Source organism: Cololabis saira, chromosome 1 (assembly GCF_033807715.1).
Source record: "Cololabis saira isolate AMF1-May2022 chromosome 1, fColSai1.1, whole genome shotgun sequence".
Taxonomy (NCBI): Eukaryota; Metazoa; Chordata; class Actinopteri; order Beloniformes; family Belonidae; genus Cololabis; species Cololabis saira.
The window spans coordinates 46,400,218-46,422,011 of NC_084587.1; the positions used below are offsets into that span (position 1 = coordinate 46,400,218).

Sequence of the window (21,794 nt, forward strand, 5' to 3'; positions counted from 1 at the left end):
CATTACGAGAATAAAGTCGTAATATTACGAGAATAAAGTCGTAAAATTACGAGAATAAAGTCGTAATATTATGAGAATATAATTTATGAGAACTCTTCTCCCTGTGTAAAAATGAGGAATATTGAGCATTTTGTGAAGTTATATTTATATATTTATAATATATATAATATTATGACTTTATTCTCGTAATATTACGACTTTATTCTCAAAATATTACGACTTTATTCTCGTAATTTCCTTTTTTTTTTTTGTCTTAGTTTGGCCCTAATACTCCGTCGTACAAAATGAACAGGAAAGCAGAAAAGGTGTATTATCTTTTTTAAACCCTCTTCCAGCACCATTTTGAGTCTCACCGGGACTTCCGTCCTAGCGAGCAGGAAGTGAGAGGAAACCGAGCAATCGAGCGGGCTGAACCGAGCTGAACCGAGCCGAGCCGAGCCAGCGACTGCTCTGGTCTGGTGGGTCTGTGTTCGGTGTGGTCGGTGTGGTTGTCTGGACCTGCGGGCACCGCTACATGTGCTGAGGTCGAGCAGAGCCGCCAGGATGCCCACGGTCACGCTGCCGCCGAAGGAGAACGCTCTGTTCAAGAGGATCCTGGTGAGCTGCTCCCCTGGTCCCGCCGAGGACCGGCCCGGCTCCGAGCGCCCGAGCTGGCTCGGTTCGTTCGGGGCGAGGATGGATCATTGAATGGGGCTGGCGCGGCCCTGGTGGAGCTAGCGGCTAACGGCCTGATTTATGGTCCCGCGTTAAACCGACGCAGAGCCCACGCCGTAGGCTCTGCGTCGGTTTAACGCGGGACCATAAATCAGGCTTAGGTCCGCGGGAGCGCGCACCGCCCGGTTTACCGTACGGGGCGCGCTCCCGCGGAGCTACGCCGTAGCTCTGCGTCGATTTAACGCAGAACCTTAATTCAGCCTTAACCAGCTAACCTGTACCGCCTTAACTTTACTGATTATCCCCAAAAAGTGGAGGGGTTTATAATAACAAAAATAAACCTCCACCTGTTTGAGAGTGAGTGTATGTTCTGGTGAGAGGTTCGGTTGTGTCAGAGATGCTAGCTGTTAGCGGCTAGCAGCTAGCAGCAGCGCTCTGCTGGACCACAGTTAAACTGGTACTGGTTTAGTTCTGCTGTCTGGGTCAGACCTGCTCTGAGCAGCAGGTCAGGGCTCCTGAAGGGGCTGGACATCCTGAAAGTGCTGGAGTTTCAATGTTGTGTTTTCAAGGCCTGAAAAGTGCTGGAATTTTAGTTGAAAGTGCTTGAAATTATAACTGTGTCTTTCACAATCACAGGGATCAGACTATAGTTTAGTTTAGTTATTACAAGGAGACAAAAATCAGTAAAATGAAACATAACTAGATGTTTACAGCACAATACAATGTACATAATTGTGATTAAAAAGCAGAAAAGATAATTATGAGTATATATATTCCTGTAGATATTTCACCCCGGCGATAAGGTGCTTGAAGATTTTGAAAATGACCCTTGAAAGTGCTTGAATTTGACCCTGAAAAATGTGTATGAACCCTGTGTCCAGCTTGTGTACCTGCCTGTCCAGGGCTGTCATGAGGCAGGAAAGGTGTGATGTGGGTCTACAGGGGGGAATAGCTGTTCACCACCGGTTGAACTTAGGATGCTTCACGTTTTGCTTTATTATTTCTTTGTAGAGACTGTATCATAAACGTATGCATTAGGGCTGTTCGATTTTGCCCAAAAATAAAATCTCGATTTTTTTTTTTTTCTCTCAAAATCCGATTTTCGATTACGATTACGATTATTTTGTGAATTGACAAAACGCAAAGAAATGATTTCAAATATGCAGTTTTTTTATTGAACATTTGCCCCATTGGGCTTTAAGTGTAAACTTTGCTCTTATTAAACCAAAAATGAATGAATAAAGTGCAAAAAAAGTTTTAAAAAATATAATAAAATATAAAGTTTTATCTCTGGGAAAGAAAAAAATCAGCAAATCAGCACTTGCAAACATACAGTAAGTTATATTTCCAATTAAATAAAACAAGACATTTTCTAATTAAACTAAACTGGGTCTTTGCATGCTAAATAATAATGCAACCCATGAAGGAGGTAGAGGTGTGTAATGTCAGTCATTACATTTGATATTCACATTTGCAAGTTTTTTGCAAGGAACACGAGCCGGTCTACCGCATCTGGCTTGAGGGATTGCCTGGTGGCATGTTACAACGCCCCCTCCTACACTAAAGAGCCTCTCCCATGGGGCACTTGTCGCAGGTATTGAGAGGTATTTCCATCAATCATTAATATGGTATCAATCATTAATATGTGTGCAGACAAGGTAAAAAAAAAATTTAAAAAAATAGATTTTACGAGTTTCACGTTTTAACATCGTTCTAATTACATAATCGCGATTACGATTTAAAATCGATTAATCGAACAGCCCTAGTAGAGACTGTATCATAAACGTATGCATACAGAAATTAGAGCTGTAGAGGCTCTAGTTTAGCACAACGGACAAGAACCGAGCACATGAAAGCAGGTTGGAAGATTCAGACCGATACACATGGACTAGACTGATACACATGGATCATGTGTATCAGCTTTTATCGCTTTGGATAAAAGCGTCTGCTAAATGACAGTAGTAGTAGTAGACTGATAAACACGGATCAGACCGATACACACGGACCATCTCTGATGTCAGCCATAGGTTTCCTGAAGAGTGGACCAACCGGGTCCATCAGGCTGGCTGACCCACACCTACATTATGCCATCACAGTTAGCCATGATGACTACCAGGTCCTTCAGCCATCGGTTGTAACAGCATAATCTGTTTCAAGTGTTTGTTCGGCAGCAGAACCAGAAAGGGCCTATGTGCTCAGCCCGATGTTGGGTTGGTACAAACTGCCAGTTGCTTCCCTAAGCTTTGTAGCGTGACATTGGCTTGCCATTGGCTAAGCCAACTACCAATGAAAAGTCTATGCTCAATATCATACATTACTTAATTCGTTTGTATACATTTACCTAATTCAGTACCCCCGAACAGTTGTCATGAATGTGAAATATGGCCGTTTAGACCGACTTCTTTTTTTTTTTTTTTTTTTTTTTTTTTTTTTTTGAATAAATGTGTTTATTTCTGCTGCAAAGTTGGAGTTGGTCAGTTTGGTGAGTGGATGAACTGAGGTTTTCTGTTATTTCTGAGGTTAGATTGTTGGTCCCTGCTCGTACAACATACATCACAAGTAGCTAAAATAGCAGACAGGATATTTGATGAATATGCGTTGGGAGCCCCAAAGTCAGAATGGGGGGAACCTCTGAAGTGTGTAGAGAGTGAAGGAGCCAGGATCCGATGACATTTTCCAAATCCTGACTGATAAACACGTATCAGTTCCAAACAATGGCATCATCAAGTCGAGCACGAGAACCGGCTCTTGCATTCGTTTAAGCATTAAGTGGACAAGTCTTTCTATCATCATAAACATTTCCTCAGAATCCTATTCTTTCTTAGCCATGTTCTCTTGTATTCACATTGGTTTCAGCTCGTTGCACTCATTCATTCTTCCTCCAGCCGACTCCTCCAAAATATAATTCTTTATTCATTTTGAACGTGCAAAGCATTGTCAAGCCTCTTGAGGTGTCCTCCTCGCCCACGTTGGTGACTGCCAGTCAAATGTTAATTTACCTCCAGTCAGGGGCGTTAGTCCATGACCTTCAATTTGTTTACAGTTTTATAGCCACGCTTTATATGCGAGAATAAACACGGCTTCAAGGGGTCTTCAACTGGACTAAGAGAAGCATGCTTTCTAGGAACCTGTTTGAGCAGAAACTATTTAAACGTCATTAGCAAGTTGAGATAAACAGCACTGTTTTGAAAGGCAAGGGTTCTGCACGGAGTGGAGTGAGAGTGAGAGGATGTTTATCTGAATGTTGGCAGTGAGCTGGTATTCGGTCGCTTTACCACTGGGAGGAAAACTGACCTGCAACCTGCACCTGATCCTAAAAAGTATTCTTGGCACACCACATCGGGGGATTGTTTTGTCAAAGTTTTTTCTGGCAACGCTGTAAGCTTGCAAGATCTTACTGCCTGATTTCAATTATTCAATGTTCCAGTGGTCACTTTGCATTATGGGGAAAAACAGTTTTTTAATTATGTAGAAGAAAACTCAACTGTAGAAATCAGCATTTGTGTCATTTTTAAGCCGTTTGTGTGTTATTCCACTGATGTGGTTTAATGACATCAGTTAGATCTAAGTTACAACATACAATTAGATCAGCCTTTGTTGACACTAACATCATGGATTTGATTACCATTGTTTTGATAAACAAACACAGTAAAAATGCATATTTAAAATTAAGAGTGGCATAAAATGAACCAGAAAAGGCAGTTAAAGTTGCAATTATGGCATGGTCATTAATCATTTGTCATAGCAAACGAGAGCTGCTAACTTGTTTTACTCAGTGATCAGTTTGCAGCGAGACAAGAGTTCAACTGTCGAGGAAGAATGGATGATTTATTTGTAAAGACAAAATTTATGGGCAGAAAGTATTATTTATCAAAACAATGCAATTTGGCACCTGTACCTTTTTGTGAATGTTGCAAAAAGGGATTTATTTGATTTTTATTTGATTTTAATTGTAAAGCATTGCTTTGCATGGCGAGGTCAAAGCCATGGGTTCATGCCAGTACCATTTACAGCCATAAAAGAGAACAGTGATTGATTTTCTACAATCATCAGTTTGGATGAAATGTCTTTGCTAATGATTGTGAAAGATTGCCAGTAGTGACAGCAAAGTCCTTCCTCATTGCTGCGTTCCTCTATACCACGGTGTAAATGTGGTGTCAGTGCTTGGAGCAAACTCTGAAATGTATGATGGCAATGAAATGTTGGCACACCCCTGCTTGCAGCGAGCTGTGCAGCCTTGAGCCACATGCTCCGACAGATTCGCTCGTACTCGGGGGGTCGAGTTATTTTGGGAGGGAACGTGCTGGCTAAGCACAGTTGGTGACGTTTCAGTTTCTAAATAAATGTACAACTAATGCACAGATGCTTCAGACATGCACGTTTGACTTTTCTGAACTCATTGCTGACTGATCATTTTTTTGTGGTTTTGTCAGATTTTGTGATCTGGTTTTGTCTATTGTTTCAAACAGAGTAAACGCAGTTCAAAGAGTTGATGTTGTAAAAAATGTGGTAAGCAGCAGTATGCATGACACGCACAGTAGCCTATAGCAATATTTAAGGAGTACAGGTTTGAACGTGTTAACTACTGTACAAACCTGATGTAAAAACAAGAAGACATTTAAAATTCCTACCAACTTGATATGCATGTACATTTTGACAAAAAATAGGATTAATTAGTAACAAGAGTCAACTAAAAGCTGTTATACGAGCTTCATATACCAACCAGTAACTGAAAAACCTGCTCATGGATACTAAATATGAGCCTTTTGGGAAAATGTAATGGCCACTCCTGATCTAGCTGGTTGCTCTCTGACCGGGACGTCACAGGAGTGAACTCTGTCACATGTTGATGTATGTAAGAAATCCTTTACCATGAACTTGTAACTTACCGTATTGTCCCGAATATAAGACGGTGTTTTTTGCATTGACTGAAGAGACTGAAGAAAAGTAAAAGAAAAATCAAGACTGAAAGGGTGGGGGTTGTCTTACGTTCGGGGTCTAGACACTATACCCATTCACAACGCTAGATGTCGCCGGATATCTTTAAAGCGAATGCCGAACTTAAGTCCCCAGGCCAAAGCCAACCCCTGTCACGAAGAATAAAAATAGCAGTAGCATGAAGAAGAAAAATAAAAAATAGCGGTAAGAAAAAAAGAGAAGAAAATAACAGAAGAGATAACAGAAAATGGAGAAACGTAGCGACAATCTGGAGAAAAGTGGGTCGAAGAAGTTATGATGCAAACTTCAAGATCATGATTTGAATGAGGCAAAATAACATGCTTTTTCTCTCGAATATATTCTTATAATCATTTGTTTCAGATGTACTGTAATCATTTTCTGTATGAAAATTTAATTTGGTGTTTAAAAAGTCTTTTTTCAAACTTGAGTCTTGAAAAAGAGGGGGTTGTCTTATAATCAGGGTCGTCTTATATTCGGGCCAATACGGTATGTTGGCTTGGTAACCAGCCGAAACGCTAAAGCAGGTGTCATCTTAAAGAAAATTCAACAAAATCCTGTGCCAAGGCAGGGCACTTTGATGAAAAAGTGTTTTCTACAACGTATCTGACATCTTTGAATGTATGGGTGGATGAACGACTGGGATAGCTCATCAGAAAACCTGTACCAAGCCCGGATAAATGCAGAGATGTGTTGGGAGGGGCATCTGATGTGAAACCTGTGACAAATCAATACCTTGAACACGATCACCTGGTGTGTCAGTTCCTACAAAAGGAAGAAGCTGGAAGACGCTACTTTTTTTTTTAAACCGTCATGTCAAACATTGTGGTTCATACTTGATCAATATCTGACGTTTTCCAGTAAAGTTGAGGAATAAATTACAGTCTTGTCCTCATTGTGGGCAAGTATTGGGATTCTTCGTACAACGTGAAGCTCAGAACACGTTTTCTTTTTGCATACTTGGCTCTTGTGCACAAGTAGGCAGTTAATTTCCCCCTTCGTGTAGTTGCATATACAGCAAATCAATTAATTCCAAGGGATCCTCATAGTTTTCCCCTCCACTGTATTTGACAGTGGAGAAATTAATTTTCGCTTATCAGAAATTCATTTTTTTTCTTTGGATTTATGTTTATTTTAAATCCCCTCATCGTCGGCGCAGCCACTGGTGTGGCAACAAATTTCCACCTGCCAGTTTGACTCTTCCTCCCTCCCAAACAGCAACCCCGTCTCGCCCGACAGCCTCTAATCAGCTTAAACAGCAGAGCTGATGTGCTGTTTGTGTGACTGGATGGCAGACGGCTCGTTTGTGTAAATGCTTTACGTGTCAGTAGAGACGCTGCCGTAGCATCAGCTGGAGCTCTGCTCCTTGTTTTCATCTGTCAATAATTTTAGTAATCCTGGCAGAATATTGTGGATGTGAGGTACATTAATGGAGGACATCGTGTTCTTTTAATGGCAGAAATGGATAGAAATAGATATGTGCTACAATGAGTCTTTACAGAAATGTAACTTTTGTCAGACTTTGAGCTCAGTATTATTTTTGAGCTACGCTGAATTTTGATAACAATAATTCATCAACGCAGCGTCTCCCGCTCTGGGCTTGAAGTAGAAGAATGACATCCTTTAACAGTAATTACAGTTTGTCTGAACCCACTTCTCCCTTGTTTCCCATCTCATCTTTGACTAATATCTTTGTCCTAATGGCAGTTTTCTCTTTTCTCTGACAGCGATGTTACGAGCACAAACAATACAGAAATGGGCTCAAGTTCTGCAAACAAATCCTGTCCAACCCCAAGTTTGCAGAACACGGAGGTAAGCAGCGAAAGTGATGATGGATGGAAAATGCGTCCTTTTTTCTTTCAACGTGTGCTTTACTCTTGATCATTTTCTCGCTGCAGAGACGCTGGCGATGAAGGGCTTGACCCTGAACTGTCTAGGGAAGAAGGAGGAGGCCTACGACCTGGTGAGAAGAGGCCTGCGCAATGACCTCAAGAGCCACGTTTGTATCCTTTGAAATGATCAGCTGACGTGCTCTGTTGCTCTCCTGCGGCATCGTTTGGCACAAAAACAATGCGTGTAATGCAACAGGACCTCAAGAGGCCAGATGATATGTTGTAGATCTCTTTTCACTGTGAATCCCCTTCAACACTTCTGCACATTATTGCTCTCCAAGTGCATCTCTCCTTCCCTGAGACCGGAGTGAAATCTCTGCACATTTGTACTGTAGTAGTCTGAAGTCTGCAGGTAGTGTTTTCTTACACTCGCTGTATGCAGCACGTTATTGTCGTTTATCACTTGGCCCCTTTATCCTGTTGGACACAGTACCGGCTTTAAATGACTGTGCCTAAAAAAAAAAAAAACGTTTGAAATAAAAAAATGTAGTCATCTTTAACTCCCATGTGTCCAGAACACGACTCTTTTATGCCACTGAAACAGCGAAATGTGTAAATAAATATAAATGGCAGCATCAGTGTGACACTGCATGAACTCAGCTCACGTGACTGCAGCATCTTGTGTCGTATGACATTAGACAGGATCCTCTTTCCACTGATACCCAGCTTTGCACATCGTCAGAAAACAGAAAATCGTCAAAGCAAACATGTAGCCAGACTTGCGAGTTTAACGTGTCTCAGATTTTGTGTTCATCTCACAATATTTCATCAAAGTGCTTTGTCCTCTAAAGCGACATAATTTCCCACGAATAAGTGAAAGAACAAAAACTTGCTTTATTTAATTTTAATGTGGTAATGGATGGTGACGGTCCCGATGTTTGTGATACATTGAATACATCATTGGGGGACTTGGCTGTCTGAGATTAATATGGGCCTAATGGTTGTGAACCTGCTCTTGAGGTATTTATTTCAGTCTGGGTTTAGATGAGCCTCATCTCACCGGGCTCTCGGGTTTGAAGGAGGGAATAAACGGCAATGCCTTGTTTTTCCAACTGAAAACATGTCCGGTGGCTGGTTGTATGTGGGTAAATGATGTGCTTGTTCCTTAACTGCCGTGTTCCAGGCTGGCATGTGTACGGTTTACTGCAACGCTCGGACAAGAAGTACGACGAGGCCATCAAGTGTTACCGCAACGCTCTGAAATGGGACAAGGACAACCTGCAGATCCTCCGAGATCTGTCCCTGCTGCAGATCCAGATGAGAGACCTGGAGGGCTACAGGGTGAGGACTCACTGAGGGATTTGGGGTCAGTGGGCTGTTGGGAGATGATCTGAACCTTGGGTTATAGTAAGGAGCTGATGTCACACTGTAATCAGTCTCTATAGTTTGCTCCGGCTTTCCTCGGACCCACCCTGCCATTCAGATTTAATCTGAAATCAGACGAGTCTGCTTGAAATGATTAAAAGCATTGGATGAGACGGGAAAGGGAGGGGTCCGTACGTTAAGTGTATTAGATGTTTATTTTAGCTCTGGCTGAGAGATTTAGTCTCCTCCAGGTTCGTTCAGTCGTTGCTTGTGTCGTCACGGCCACACATCAAATGTTATGTATAGAACGGCCTGCAGACGAGGCTCGGATGCTAAAGGTGAATGAATAACCCGGTGTTCGTCTTGTCCTGCAGGAGACCCGGTACCAGCTCCTGCAGCTGCGTCCAGCCCAGCGGGCCTCTTGGATCGGCTACGCCATCGCTTACCACCTGCTGGAAGATTATGAAATGGCAGCAAAGATCATCGAAGAGTTCAGGAAAACACAGCAGGTCAGACCCAGCCACGGTTTGAGCAGTTTCTCATAAAACGTCATCCACGCTGGCGGGAGGGGGAGCGTGCTGTAATTAAAGGACAAAAACAAAGACCTTAGTGTCAGTTAGTTTATGTTGCTCAGAAGTGGAGTGTGCTCTGTGATGAGCAACTTGTTAACTGTGTCTGAACGGAGGTTCTTCAACAGACTTTTACACGAGGCCGGTGGCAGCAGCACCAGAGCTCGCCCTCTTTGGCTCCGGCTTAGTCCTGATAAGACTGGTCTGCTTCCTGCCTTTGTGCCAAACTAGCTGATGTGACAAGGCAAACGCTCGCATGCACAACAGACTGGTTCAGGGTTTCCTGTGCATAACAAGCCTGGCCCAGCAGTGTCCTACAGGAGCTTAGCGAAGCGCTCACCGGCCTCTTCTTTGTGTGTCCTGGCTAGACGTCTCCAGACAAGGTGGACTACGAGTACAGCGAGCTGCTGCTCTACCAGAACCAGGTGCTGCGAGAAGCCGGTCTCTACAAGGAGGCCCTGGAACATCTGTGCAACTACGAGAAGCAGATCTGTGATAAACTGGCAGTGGAGGAGACACGAGGTGAGACACTTCAGTCTTGTGTTGTAGGTGAAACCCCCAGCCTGTCTTCAATAAGCACCAATATTTAATGAGCCCACAAAGACCTTTAAACTTTGACAAAACACGGTTCAGACACCAGGAAGCTCAATGAAGTTGAGGTAAAAAGATTGTGGCACGCTACAGAACCCGGCACCAACAACCAGCAGCTAGGCCTCACAAACACAAGCCTCCGTTCACATGAACGCTCAGACTCCAAAGAGGAGACATCCGTAAACGCTGCACGTGACTTTCTGTCACAAACTACTCTGGTGACAGATTCTCTCTCTGAAGCAGCAGCTGAAGGAGAGCAGGAATAAAACCCCACTTTGTTCAGCCCAACTCTGAATTCAGTCTCCTCGTCTTTGATGTTTTGTCATAAATCCCAATCTAGAGTCGATTCATGTCAATCCAAGTCTGAAATAATTAATCTTCTCTTGGATTGTTGCTGTTGTCAAGAGGAACCTGTACAAGCGTAACCACTCAGTCATTTTGAGCCTTCCTTCTTTCTGATTGGATAAAACCCAGAGTCTCATAAAGGTGCACATACTGAGACCGACCAATGCAGTCAAACCCAGAACAGTGACATCTGTCAAGTAGAAGAATTGTTTTAGTTGCACGGTCAACGAGGAAAGTCCACCATAACAATCCTCTAAGAACCTGACAAAAGAACTTTATTACACAGCACAAAAATCAATATTGGTAGACAAAAGACATGTTTTTTTGGCTTTGTTCATTCCTCATTTCTTCTGGCTTGTTATTAAGTGTACTTACTTTTACATTTTTATTTTGATATCAAATCCGTTGTAGCTTTCTGAGATATAATCTTTTGTAAATGAGGTCTGTCATTGTGAGACTGGTTGCAGCTAATGCTGATTTTAAGCCCCGTCTACCAATCACTGAGCCCCCCCCAGCTGGTTTAGTGTGAACACCACAACAACTCAGGAGACTCCCGTTTACGTGACGGCAGGCTCTCAAGGCTTCGTCGTCGTTCCCGTCTTGTCGGCACATTACTGCGAAACGTTCTCCAGTTTTAGATGGAGTTCTTTTGACTCTGCGTGTATTAAACTCTGTGTTTGTGTAGGGGAGTTGATGCTGAAGCTGGAGCGTTTTGAGGAGGCGACAGAAGTGTACCGACGTCTGCAGGAGAGGAACCCCGAGAACTGGTCCTATTACCACGGTCTGGAGAAGGGCCTGAAACCACGTATGTCTTTACTTCATTACTTCTGTCAGAAACACCTTTCTTTAAATGCTTTTAAAGGGCACAAATTAAAGCATTCTGGGATTGTGTCCATTATTTTTTTTCTGCAGGCAACGTAGAGGAGAGACAGAAGATCTATGAAGAAGTTTGGGAGAAGTTTCCCAGAGGACTGGTTCCTCGCAGGCTGCCCCTCAACTTCCTCTCTGGTACATCCAACGAAGCGTCAGATGTTTGAGCTGCACGCTGCGTTCACACTTTTTACACAATGTCCCGACGTGGAGTAGTGTTTGCCTTTCCATGTGCGTGTTTGATCTTGATCTTTTACATTTTGTGTGCAGGTGAGAAGTTCAGGGACGTCCTGGACCGGTATCTGAGAATGAACTTTAGTAAAGGCTGCCCGCCTGTCTTCACCACGCTCAAAATCCTGTACAAAGACCCGGAAAAGGTGAGGGTGCTGCTGCTTGGGATGTCTGACGCGTTGAGCGCGCTATTACACTCAAAACTGATGTTTAAATGGTAGATGTGAGATGGTTCTCCTCCTCTTTGCAGGTGGCAATAATAGAAGAATTGGTGGTCAGCTATGAAACCTCATTACGAAGTTGTAGGATGTTCAGCCAGAACGGTGAGGACAGAACTGGAAAAACCCTGCGATATGTTTGACCAACTGTCGGTGCTTAACTCTGCTCGGCCTTTTGCAGACGACGGTAAGGAGGAGCCTCCGACCACGTTACTGTGGGTGCAGTACTTCCTGGCGCAGCACTACGACATGATCAGCCAACAGACGCTGGCCCTAGACTACATCAACACAGCCATTGACAGCACGCCTACGCTCATCGAACTCTTCCTCATCAAAGCCAAGATTTACAAGGTAGCAGGCAGAGCCGTTTCCTGTTGCAGCAGAGCGCCGTCGCTGCGCCGTCGCCCCGGGTGTTGACCTTTTCCTCTCTGTGCAGCACGCTGGGAACATCCGAGAGGCTGCCCAGTGGATGGACGAGGCCCAGGCCCTGGACACCGCCGACAGATTCATCAACTCCAAGTGTGCCAAGTACATGCTGAAGGCCGGCCTGGTCAAAGAGGCGGAGGAGATGTGCTCCAAGTTTACACGGGTGAGAACCAGCGAGCCAGGAAAGGCTGGGGGGAAATGTCAGAGTAACTTTAACCCGCTGCTGATCCGTTTACCACCTGGAACTCTAAATAAACTAACTAATGTTGGTAAATCATCAACTTGGTGCACATTTACACACGATGAAACACACTCGACTGATTTACAGCGTAGAACCATTCAGTTTTATGACGTTAATGACGAGTGTGTTGATGTTGATTTACAGGTTCTGCGTGAATGAATATCAACAAGGCAAACATATTTAAAGAGGTGTAGGACTATGTAACTCTACCGCTCCGCACTCCAAAAATAAAGTTCATATTAGCCGCTGGCACAACGCTGCATAGCGCTGGGATGCCCTGCAGCTCCTCCGTGGTCCACCGTTGGCAGAACAACCATTTGTAAATATTAGTGTGTGGAAGCAACAGCAGCTTAGCCTGTTTATTAATCCAGAAGAAATGTGAGCAGCTCTCTCCATCAGTGGTGGGAGGAGGAGGTGCTGCTGCTGGGGGGCCAGTCGGGGTCCTGCAGACCTGGGGATTTATTCAGATTAGGTATTATGAATTAATTAATTTTTATTTCGAACATGTATATAAAATGAAAGTAAAAATAATAATAAAAAGATAAACATTTACATCTTCATATTAACATATGTTTGAAAAAAAGGAGTAGGAAGAAGTTTACACTTTTTCCTAGTTCCTACCCCTTTATAACTATGGATTAACATTATTGCTATTATTATATCTACACAATATCCATATAAATATAATCTATATAAATACTCCTTAAACATGCCTATTATTACATAATTATCCATATAAGTATATAGACAATATAAATATATCAATATCTAGAAAATACAACTATTATATATATCTATATAAATATACACTATATAAATTACATAAATATCCCTATAAATATATATGTGCTACATACCCAATATAACATATATTACATAATTATAACTATCCCTTTCAACATATAATATATACTACATAAATATCCACATAAATATCTAAACATATCTTAAGCAAGTATAACATACCATTTTTCCCTATTTTATTTGTTTCTCACACTCCTCGTTAACCCATTTCCTCTTCCATATACCTGTTTATAAATAATTTTTTGTATTTCTTTTTAGACAGATTTATGTTATTACTTTGTTTCATTTCCTGCTCCAAACTGTTCCACAGTGTAACTCCACAGTTCCATATGCACATGCTTTTCATTGTTGTCAACATGAAATATGACAACGACCTGGTCAGATAAACACGGGGGAGCTGAGGTAGAACCACGCATGAAGCACAAGCTGTTTATTTGAAGATGGACAGCAGCGGCGGAGCCGTTACCGCAGGACACAAACAAAGAAGAAAAGGCAACAAACACATAAAGGAAAAGCTTTAGGTCGTCCAGGAAGCAGATTATTTGTCACAGAGAGCAGTAGGTGGGCTGCTTGTGGACTAGCCGGTACAGCGTGCAGGTTTTAGCTCCGGGGGTTTCCCCTCCTCCTGGTGACATCGGCTCAGTCCTCAGTGACTGAAGCCTGAGCTTGGACTCCCCCCCGACGGTCCGGTTGTTATTCTCTGTCACCAGTCCTAAGTGGCTCAGTGACGCGTCAGTGGGAGCTTTTCAGACATGATTGAGAGCAGAGAGGCTCCCACTGACACAGAAACCCCCTCCTAGTTTTCTGTTGGTATATTTTCATTTCATGGGGTTGATTTTATTTTTTTAATTTCTACATTTCTTAAAGTATGACTCTTGGAGTGTAATTTATTTAGAAAAAAAAATAACGAAAATCAAGCCAGTCCCTTTTCTATGAAATCTGTCATCAATCAGAGATCAGCTTTGTCGACCAGTGTTGCTACTAGATTACTCCGTCAGGCGGCGTCTCAGAAACGGAAGAGTCTGAATTATAATAATAAACCACTCTGCTCCTTTTTAGAAAAATAACCAAAGAAACTGAATACAGGAAACGGCATAATTCCCAGTTCAGATACTTTTACTCACCGATGATTGAAGGGAACCTTCGACGGAGAGAAACCCAACACCTCCGTCTGAGCAGAGTGTGAAGCTACAGGAATACTGGCAGGAGCATTAGCTGTTTCACCTCTGTATCATTGACTCTGCTGTGTATTTGTGTGTGTTCTCAGGAGGGAGCGTCAGCGGTGGAGAACTTGAACGAAATGCAGTGCATGTGGTTCCAGACCGAATGTGCGCTCGCCTACAAGTCCATGAACAAGTTTGGAGAAGCCCTTAAGAAGTGCCATGAGATCGAGAGGGTGCGTCTTCTTGTGGTGAACTCGTCTCCTGAACGTGCTGCTGGGAGTCTGACTGCACTGAAACTGTTTTTCCTTACTTTAATCAGCATTTTGTGGAGATCACGGACGACCAGTTTGACTTCCACACCTACTGCATGAGGAAGATGACCCTACGCTCCTACGTGGACCTCCTGAAGCTGGAGGACGTCCTCCGGATGCATCCCTTCTACTGCAAAGCCGCCACCACGGCCATCCAGATCTACCTGAGCCTGCATGACAATCCACTGACCGACGACAGCAAAGAGCTGCAGGCTGATACCGGTGAGAAACGCGGAGGTTTCCTGGCTTTACAGGCCGTACGCGGGTCCTTAAAATGTCCTCAGGAAAGCTTTCCTTGCTAAGATCTTAAAACATAGTGAAATGTCCTAAATTTAGATTTGAATGACCTTATAAGATGTATAAGCTTATATAACTAAACGCTCTGGCGGACAGGACGACTCGGTCACATGGACAGACTGAAGTACCAGCATCCCCTGCGGTGGGCGTGTCCTCCGGGTCGTTAAAACTACAGCTTTAACGACGTGCAGCTCAAGAACAATGAGTTGTCGTGATGGTTTGAGTCGGTTCCTGGAAACGACTACGAGCCAGACGTCTCTCAGAAGAGCTTTAAACTCAGAATCCCGGGACAGGAAGTACGTGGGAACCGGGCAGAAGGTGCCGGTAGCAGCAGAGGAGGGAAGAGTGACGCACAAACATCACTGGCAGCGACCGGGATCCACAGTCCTCCACGCCACGACGGCCGTCTCCGTGCCGACGCTCTACGGCGTGGAGGCTGAGTAACGAACCCCCGCTCAGTCGGGTCACATGTGTCCGTGGAACAGACGATGGCAGCCGTGTAGCAGAGTGAATAAAACAACTGATCAATCAACTAAAACTTCGGACCTCAGTTTAAATCTTTTCCCAATCAGTCGTCGACTTTCCATGAAGACTCTTGGTGTAAATTTGTTGTTATATTTGTGGGTACAGTAATCACTGGTTTTTCACGGGGGTTACGTTCCAAAAAGAACCCGTGACAGGTGAAATCCGCGAAGTGGATTCCACCTAATTTTTTTTTACAATTATTCTACAAGGCTTCAAATTGTGGAGATCAGCCCCACCGCGACCCGATTTAATTGGATTTGAACGGAAGAAAATGGAAAAAAATACTGGTGTGTATTTCACTGCTTTTCTGACTGCTGCTGCATCCCGACTCGATCTGTAGCGTCTTTTTCTTCTAAAGCCCGCGGTGCAGGTGTGTTTTTCCAGAGAAGAACATAGTTATGGGTCGTTGTTGTCGCTCTTATTTTCTTCTGGACAAAAAGATTCTTATAAACCAACATACCACCATCGATTATATTTTAGAACTGTAATGAACGATTCATCAAAGGCTCCCGTTCTTCAGCTGCTGCTGAAGCTCATTGGCCGTTCTCAGCTTGTTGCTAAGAGACCAACGAAGCGGGGAGACTATTTAGCCAATCAGAATGCAGAACACAATGCACAATGTAAATCCCTGAAGCAGTGAGACGTGAAAGTTGAACCGTGTTATAGCGAGGGATGACTGTATCGTAGAACATCAGCTCGACCGTTTACTTTCTCCTCATGTTAAACAAAGGGCTGTTTGGCATTAGTTTAAGTTACATCGTTGTCATGAGATTTTAGAAATAACAACCTGCTGCTGTGAGCCGGTTAATGATGCTGATGTGAAGTTGCTGTTGAAATGAGATCATCTTTTTACTCATCCAGTTTCCTACCCTTCTTACCCTGTTACTATAGCAACAGGGAGGTGTTAATGAGCTGAGTGAAGTCAGGTGGTCTGCCCCCGGCTGGACCCTAACCCCCCCCCACCACCTCAGTGGTCTCATTACTGTGGTTGTCCATCCGTGGTGCAGCAGCAGCTCTAACTCCTCCTTTGGTGCGTCTCCTCCAGCAAACCTCTCGGACAAGGAGCTGAAGAAGCTGAGGAACAAACAGCGGAGAGCCCAGAAGAAAGCTCAGCTGGAGGAGGAGAAGAAGAACGCCGAGAAGGAGAAGCAGCTGAAGAACCAGAAGAAGAAGAAGGAAGATGACGACGAGGAGATCGGAGGACCGAAGGAGGAGCTCATTCCTGACAAACTGGTCAAGGTCAGTGAGAAACGTGCACCAAGAAAAACACCGGCTTCACCTAGGGGTTGACTCTCCTGAACGAGTGTGTTGGTCGTCGTTTCAGGTAGAAAATCCACTGGAAGAAGCTGTCAAGTTCCTGATGCCTCTCAAGCAGCTGGTCAAAGACAAGATCGACACACACCTGCTGGCTTTTGAGATCTACTTCAGGAAAGGTGAGCAGCCTTCCACACACGTACCTGTGTTTTCATCTGCTGGTTTCTCCAACGCTTTCCTCCGTGCGTTGCAGAAAAGTACCTGTTGATGCTGCAGTCGGTGAAGAGAGCGCTGGCCATCGACCCCGACCACCCGTGGCTGCACCAGTGTCTGGTGCGCTTCTTCAAGGGAGGTCAGTCCCAGTCTGTCACGCCTATCCAGCTCTTTCTCTTCATCCCTCTGTCCGGCCTTCACCATGTCGCCTCTCTTCTTGGTTCTCTCAGTGTCGGAGGGCAGGGACGTGCCTGAGGTGGTCAGGACGGTGCTGAAGCAGGAGATCACCCGGCTGTTTGGAGACAGCAACGCCAAGAGCTTCAACCAGGCCCAGCTGGCCAAGCACTCCAACTCCATACCGCACCGACTCGCCGGTGAGCGTCTCTGCTAGCGGCTGAGGAGCCGTGTTGTTGCCCCGGGGGGTCAAGGGAACCTTTAACCCCAACAGAGCTGTTAAAACCCCCGTTTCTGTTCTCCCACAGCGGCCAAGATGATGGTGCATCTGGACTCAGCCATGGAAACAAAGGCAGCCGAGCTGGCCACCGCGCTGGACGAGTCGCTAAGCAACAGAACCATAACCGTATGTTCACCGGGGCTGGTCTGGGACATGAGATCATCACACTTCACCAATACTGTTGAGCACAAAATGTCACGATACAAGAAAACAGGAGACCAGTTAATAACTTCTGTAACTAGTCTTAGGTACGACGTGGAGGAAATGTCCGTTAACGGGGGAAAAAGTTACTCAAGTGTTTTCAGGGTATTTTCTTTCAACTGTTTCTTAAACAAGAAGCCCTAAAGCCGATATGTCAAAACTCCAAGTACGTTTTGTCAACGAAGTATTTCATTTATAACAACTTAAAAATACATATGCAACAAAGATGGCGCCACCAACACGAGCAGCACCCGTAACAAAACGCAACAGAACACAAGATCCATTTTCTCCAACCGAATGTAGTGGGTTTCATATGAAACTAGAAAAGCTAAACTTTCAGATGATACCGAGCATAATCTTTTCTGGGCCGACCAATTCATGCCAATCTCAAAACAAACTGAAAGCCAAAATTTACATTTCACAGCCAGCACATCAGATTGCATGTTCATCACACACTACGTCAGCAAATCCCAAAGCTATTCCCACCAAAAGCAGTATATTTTATTTCCTTACCATTTCGTTGTCATTTTCAGTCTATCCACACCGTTCTTTGACCAAAATTCACTGCTTAATCCTTCATAGTAGTGAAACTGCTTCATCCACGTCATTTCACATCCTGCCCGTTGCTGTCATTTTGTTGACTTCTTGTGGCTTTTGGGAATTTACGTAAACTTTGTTGACATTTTACGGGTTGCGAGCTTTCAAACAATATATTACATTTGAACGAGACTTCATCCATCAGGCCTCTACCTTTGAGCGTAAACGCTGGAGCGCGGCAGCCATCTTGGATCAGTGACGCACAGTTGCACAGCGTAAAGAGAGACGCACCAACAGACCCGCACAGAGCGCAGGGATGTTTGGATTGAGATTTTACATTTATGAAATCATGTATCATCAAAGTATTTTATAGCTATATTCCCTTCAACAAGGGTAAAAAACACATTTGGCACATTTTGGCACAGTATAGGTATCCACGTTCCCAAATAGAGAGTCCACCTGGTACTATCCACTCTAAAACCTTTATAAAATCTATGTGCTACTATTCTCATGTAACTTGGTACAGTTGTAGTCAAGGAGTTGCTGAATCCAGGCAGTGGTGTCTTTATAATTATATGCATTGCTATCATGGTGTTTTCCACTGTGAAAATTTAAAAAAAAAAAAGAATTAGGCGAGAATGAAAATTTAATTTTCATTCTTTGCTTTATCACAATTTGCTCAGGCCTGTGAACATTCACAATATTTCTGACACTGGAAATGTTTGCTGTGAGGTCTTAGCTATCCATTGAGACCAAGATTATGCATATTGTCCTTATAATTGTGGAGATATTGTTGATTTCATTTGGATAGGCCTGTTCAGGCCAAATTCCCTAGAACGGGACTAGTTTCTCATGTCCTTCCTGTCCCTCCTCAGATCTGCACAGACGTCCTGGAGACTCTCCGGAGCGGCATGTTCGGCGACTGCAAGGAGCAGGCGGAGACGTACCGCGCCGAGTGCCACAAGCTGTACCCGTACACGCTAGCGTTCATGCCCCCCGGCTACGAGGAAAGCACCAAGATGGCCAACGGAGACGTTTCCACGGAAACGGAGGAACTCGCCAATGAGATGTGATCTCGGCAGGACGACGTCGGACGAGAAAAGGAATCGGGTGGAGCACGAAGCCTTGTGGTACGCCGGGCAGCCATTCTGCAGAGCCGGCAAACGAAAGGGGGCCTTTGGTCCTTGGGCTCAGCGTAATCAGTTCAGACTTGGCTCTGCCACCTGGTTCAGGGGAAGTTCAGGACTCCGTGTGTGTGTGCGTGTGTGTGTGTGTGTGCGTGTGAATGCGTGTGTGTTTGTGGCAGGAGGGGTGGGGGTGAAGAGGAAGATGACAGAGCAAACCTTTTACTTTTTTAACAGTCTACAACGATGCTGAACATGAAAATAAACGGCCGTGGTGAAGCAGACGGGGGAAACTGGCCAACGCTCAGACACGAACTCCGGGTCCCGTCTGTGACGAGCGACGGCGGCGACGGCGGCCTCTCAGCTCCGTTCAGCTCCGCTGCTCCAGCTCAGCGCTGCTCCAGCACATCAATCTCATACTGTGTTACCTTATTTTAATAGAAGATCTAATTTAAACAGAAACGGGACACAGCAGTCACTCGGGGAGGGTGTTGGTCGGGGCGGGTAAGGGTCTGATCTCTGATCTCTGATCTGAGCAGGACGGCTTGCTGAGGACGGACCGGGAGGGGCCCGGCCCCCCCGGGGGGCTCGGCCCAGGCAGCGTTTGATCAGAATGTGCTTCCCTCGCGGTTCCAGGCGCCACCTGGGAACGTTTCCTCCTCCGCCAGTCCCTGCGGAGCACCTCGTAGCAGCAGAGTAAAAACTGTAACCCTTGTGTGTCGTGCTCCATTTCAGATGCACTGCTGCTCCTCCGTTTTTGTTCTCAAACTCCGTTTCTGACAGACGGGTCAAACTAAGCAATACCGCGGCCGCCTCCCCGTACAACGGCCCCCCGCGTTCGTTTCTTGATCTGATACTAGTGGTTACGCTGAGCCTGCAGCCGGGCTACGTACCGGGTTTATGTGCAGGTGCACGAGTGTTTACACACGTGGTTCCGGTAGAGAGCAGAAATCAGCACCGAGACCTGCTGCAAAAGTGACGGACGGGAAAATGTTACGAGGTGAGAAGACGTTTGCACTTCTGGACGCAGTTTGACTTCTCCTGTTGCCCTCATGTTCAGTAATCTCTTTTCTTCCCCTTTTTCCTCTAATTTGGGTTATAATGTGAAAGAAGAAATCTGATATGGTGATGTATGATATCTCTGGAGTTTTGTATTAAAATCAAAAGGAAAAAAAACTAAAGTTTCTGGGTTATTTGTTTATTTTAATCATTTGTTTCTGGGTTTGCTGGAGAGGAGCCACGATCACTTTATATTAGATTTGCCTGATTTAAAATTGATAGTTCTACAAATGATATCAAAATACCAGGAAAATATTATTTCCAAATAATTTTAGAAAGTAATGTGTCCTTTAGTGAACATTCAGTTTATTACTGGTCATTAATTCCATACACTTTTATGATCATATCTGTAAAATTTAATGACGTCGGTAATTCACATTTGTTAACGTTGGCTCCTGAAACGTCTGTTAAACAGTTTGAAAGGTCGGATAACTTTACCCCGTAAACTGCAGCCTCTAACAACATTTGACTCTCCGTTTGGTTGGTCTGCACTTCTGTAGCATCTCTTCAGGATTCTACAAAGCTTTTTAAAATGTGTCCTTCACCCGTTTATATGAAAACACACCGACAGAGCTTTAATCATTCAAATATCTGAGAGACAACACTTTTCTTTGGTAGAATCATACTCTATCAGCACATATGTGGATCAAAGTAGGGCCTTTAGTTTCCTTCCCAAGGTTCACGTGACCAAGCTTTGATCCAGACCCAGAGGTCTGATCTGCATCTAACTGACATGGGTTATCCAAAGTTATATTCAACAACTCTTCATTAGTGCGATCAGTAAATGTATCTAAAATTTTGGGGAAAATTTGTTGAAATGCCCTGAAATGAGTTTCTAGCTGAATGGCGATACTCTATATATATCTCGATATTTTTTCTGTGCCATAATTGGAGTTTCCCCCAAAGCATTATAGCATAGCATCTCTGTTAGCATCTCTGTTAGCTTCATTTTTTTCTGAGGCAAACCCTTAAAAAAACAGTCAGTTTTAATACAAAGCCTCGTGCCAAATGTCACACAGGTTCCTTTATTAACAGAGGTCTGCACAATATCAAAATGTATAAAACAAATGAAATAAAAATAAACTGCCTGCATATATAGAATAAAAATGCTTCTTGAATAAAATAAAACAAATATCCCTTTCCTGCATAACAATTAAATTAAAATACACTGTGCAATTAATACAATGTAGACAGTAACAGGCAGACTTTTCCACTGAGGTTGACAGTTGCGCAAATAACAAAATATTTATGCAAATCTCAAATAAAACATTCAAGTCAATTTGTCACAAAATAAGCTATATCAAAATCATTAAAAAAGTAAAAAAAATAAATAAATTTTTTTTTTAAATCGATATAAACGATATTGTCTCGTACCATATCGTGTTTGAAAATATATCGATATATATTAAAATCTCGATATATATCGCCCAGCCCTAGTCGACAACTATTCATGGCATTTAACTCTCTTCTCTCTCCACCACCTGCTCAACCTCCTACTGGGTTGTCTGCAGAAAAGTTTGCGTCCTTCTTTACTGAAAAGGTTGCTACTATCAG

The 21,794-nt window shown here is 43.9% G+C and overlaps 1 protein-coding gene across 1 annotated transcript; it reads left to right on the plus strand.

The window, feature by feature from the left end:
- The first annotated feature begins 373 nt into the window (after window positions 1-373).
- Window positions 374-20,349, plus strand: naa15b (N-alpha-acetyltransferase 15, NatA auxiliary subunit b). Its single transcript, XM_061724578.1, has 20 exons — window positions 374-597; window positions 7,338-7,422; window positions 7,509-7,613; window positions 8,626-8,783; window positions 9,182-9,316; window positions 9,745-9,898; window positions 10,998-11,117; window positions 11,225-11,320; window positions 11,453-11,559; window positions 11,664-11,736; window positions 11,813-11,982; window positions 12,068-12,220; window positions 14,370-14,498; window positions 14,585-14,798; window positions 16,444-16,637; window positions 16,723-16,831; window positions 16,906-17,004; window positions 17,096-17,239; window positions 17,348-17,445; window positions 18,933-20,349. Exons 1-20 carry the CDS (start codon window positions 544-546, stop codon window positions 19,128-19,130), a joined length of 2,595 nt encoding a protein of 864 aa, XP_061580562.1. The 5' UTR covers window positions 374-543; the 3' UTR covers window positions 19,131-20,349.
- The last annotated feature ends 1,445 nt before the right edge of the window (window positions 20,350-21,794 follow it).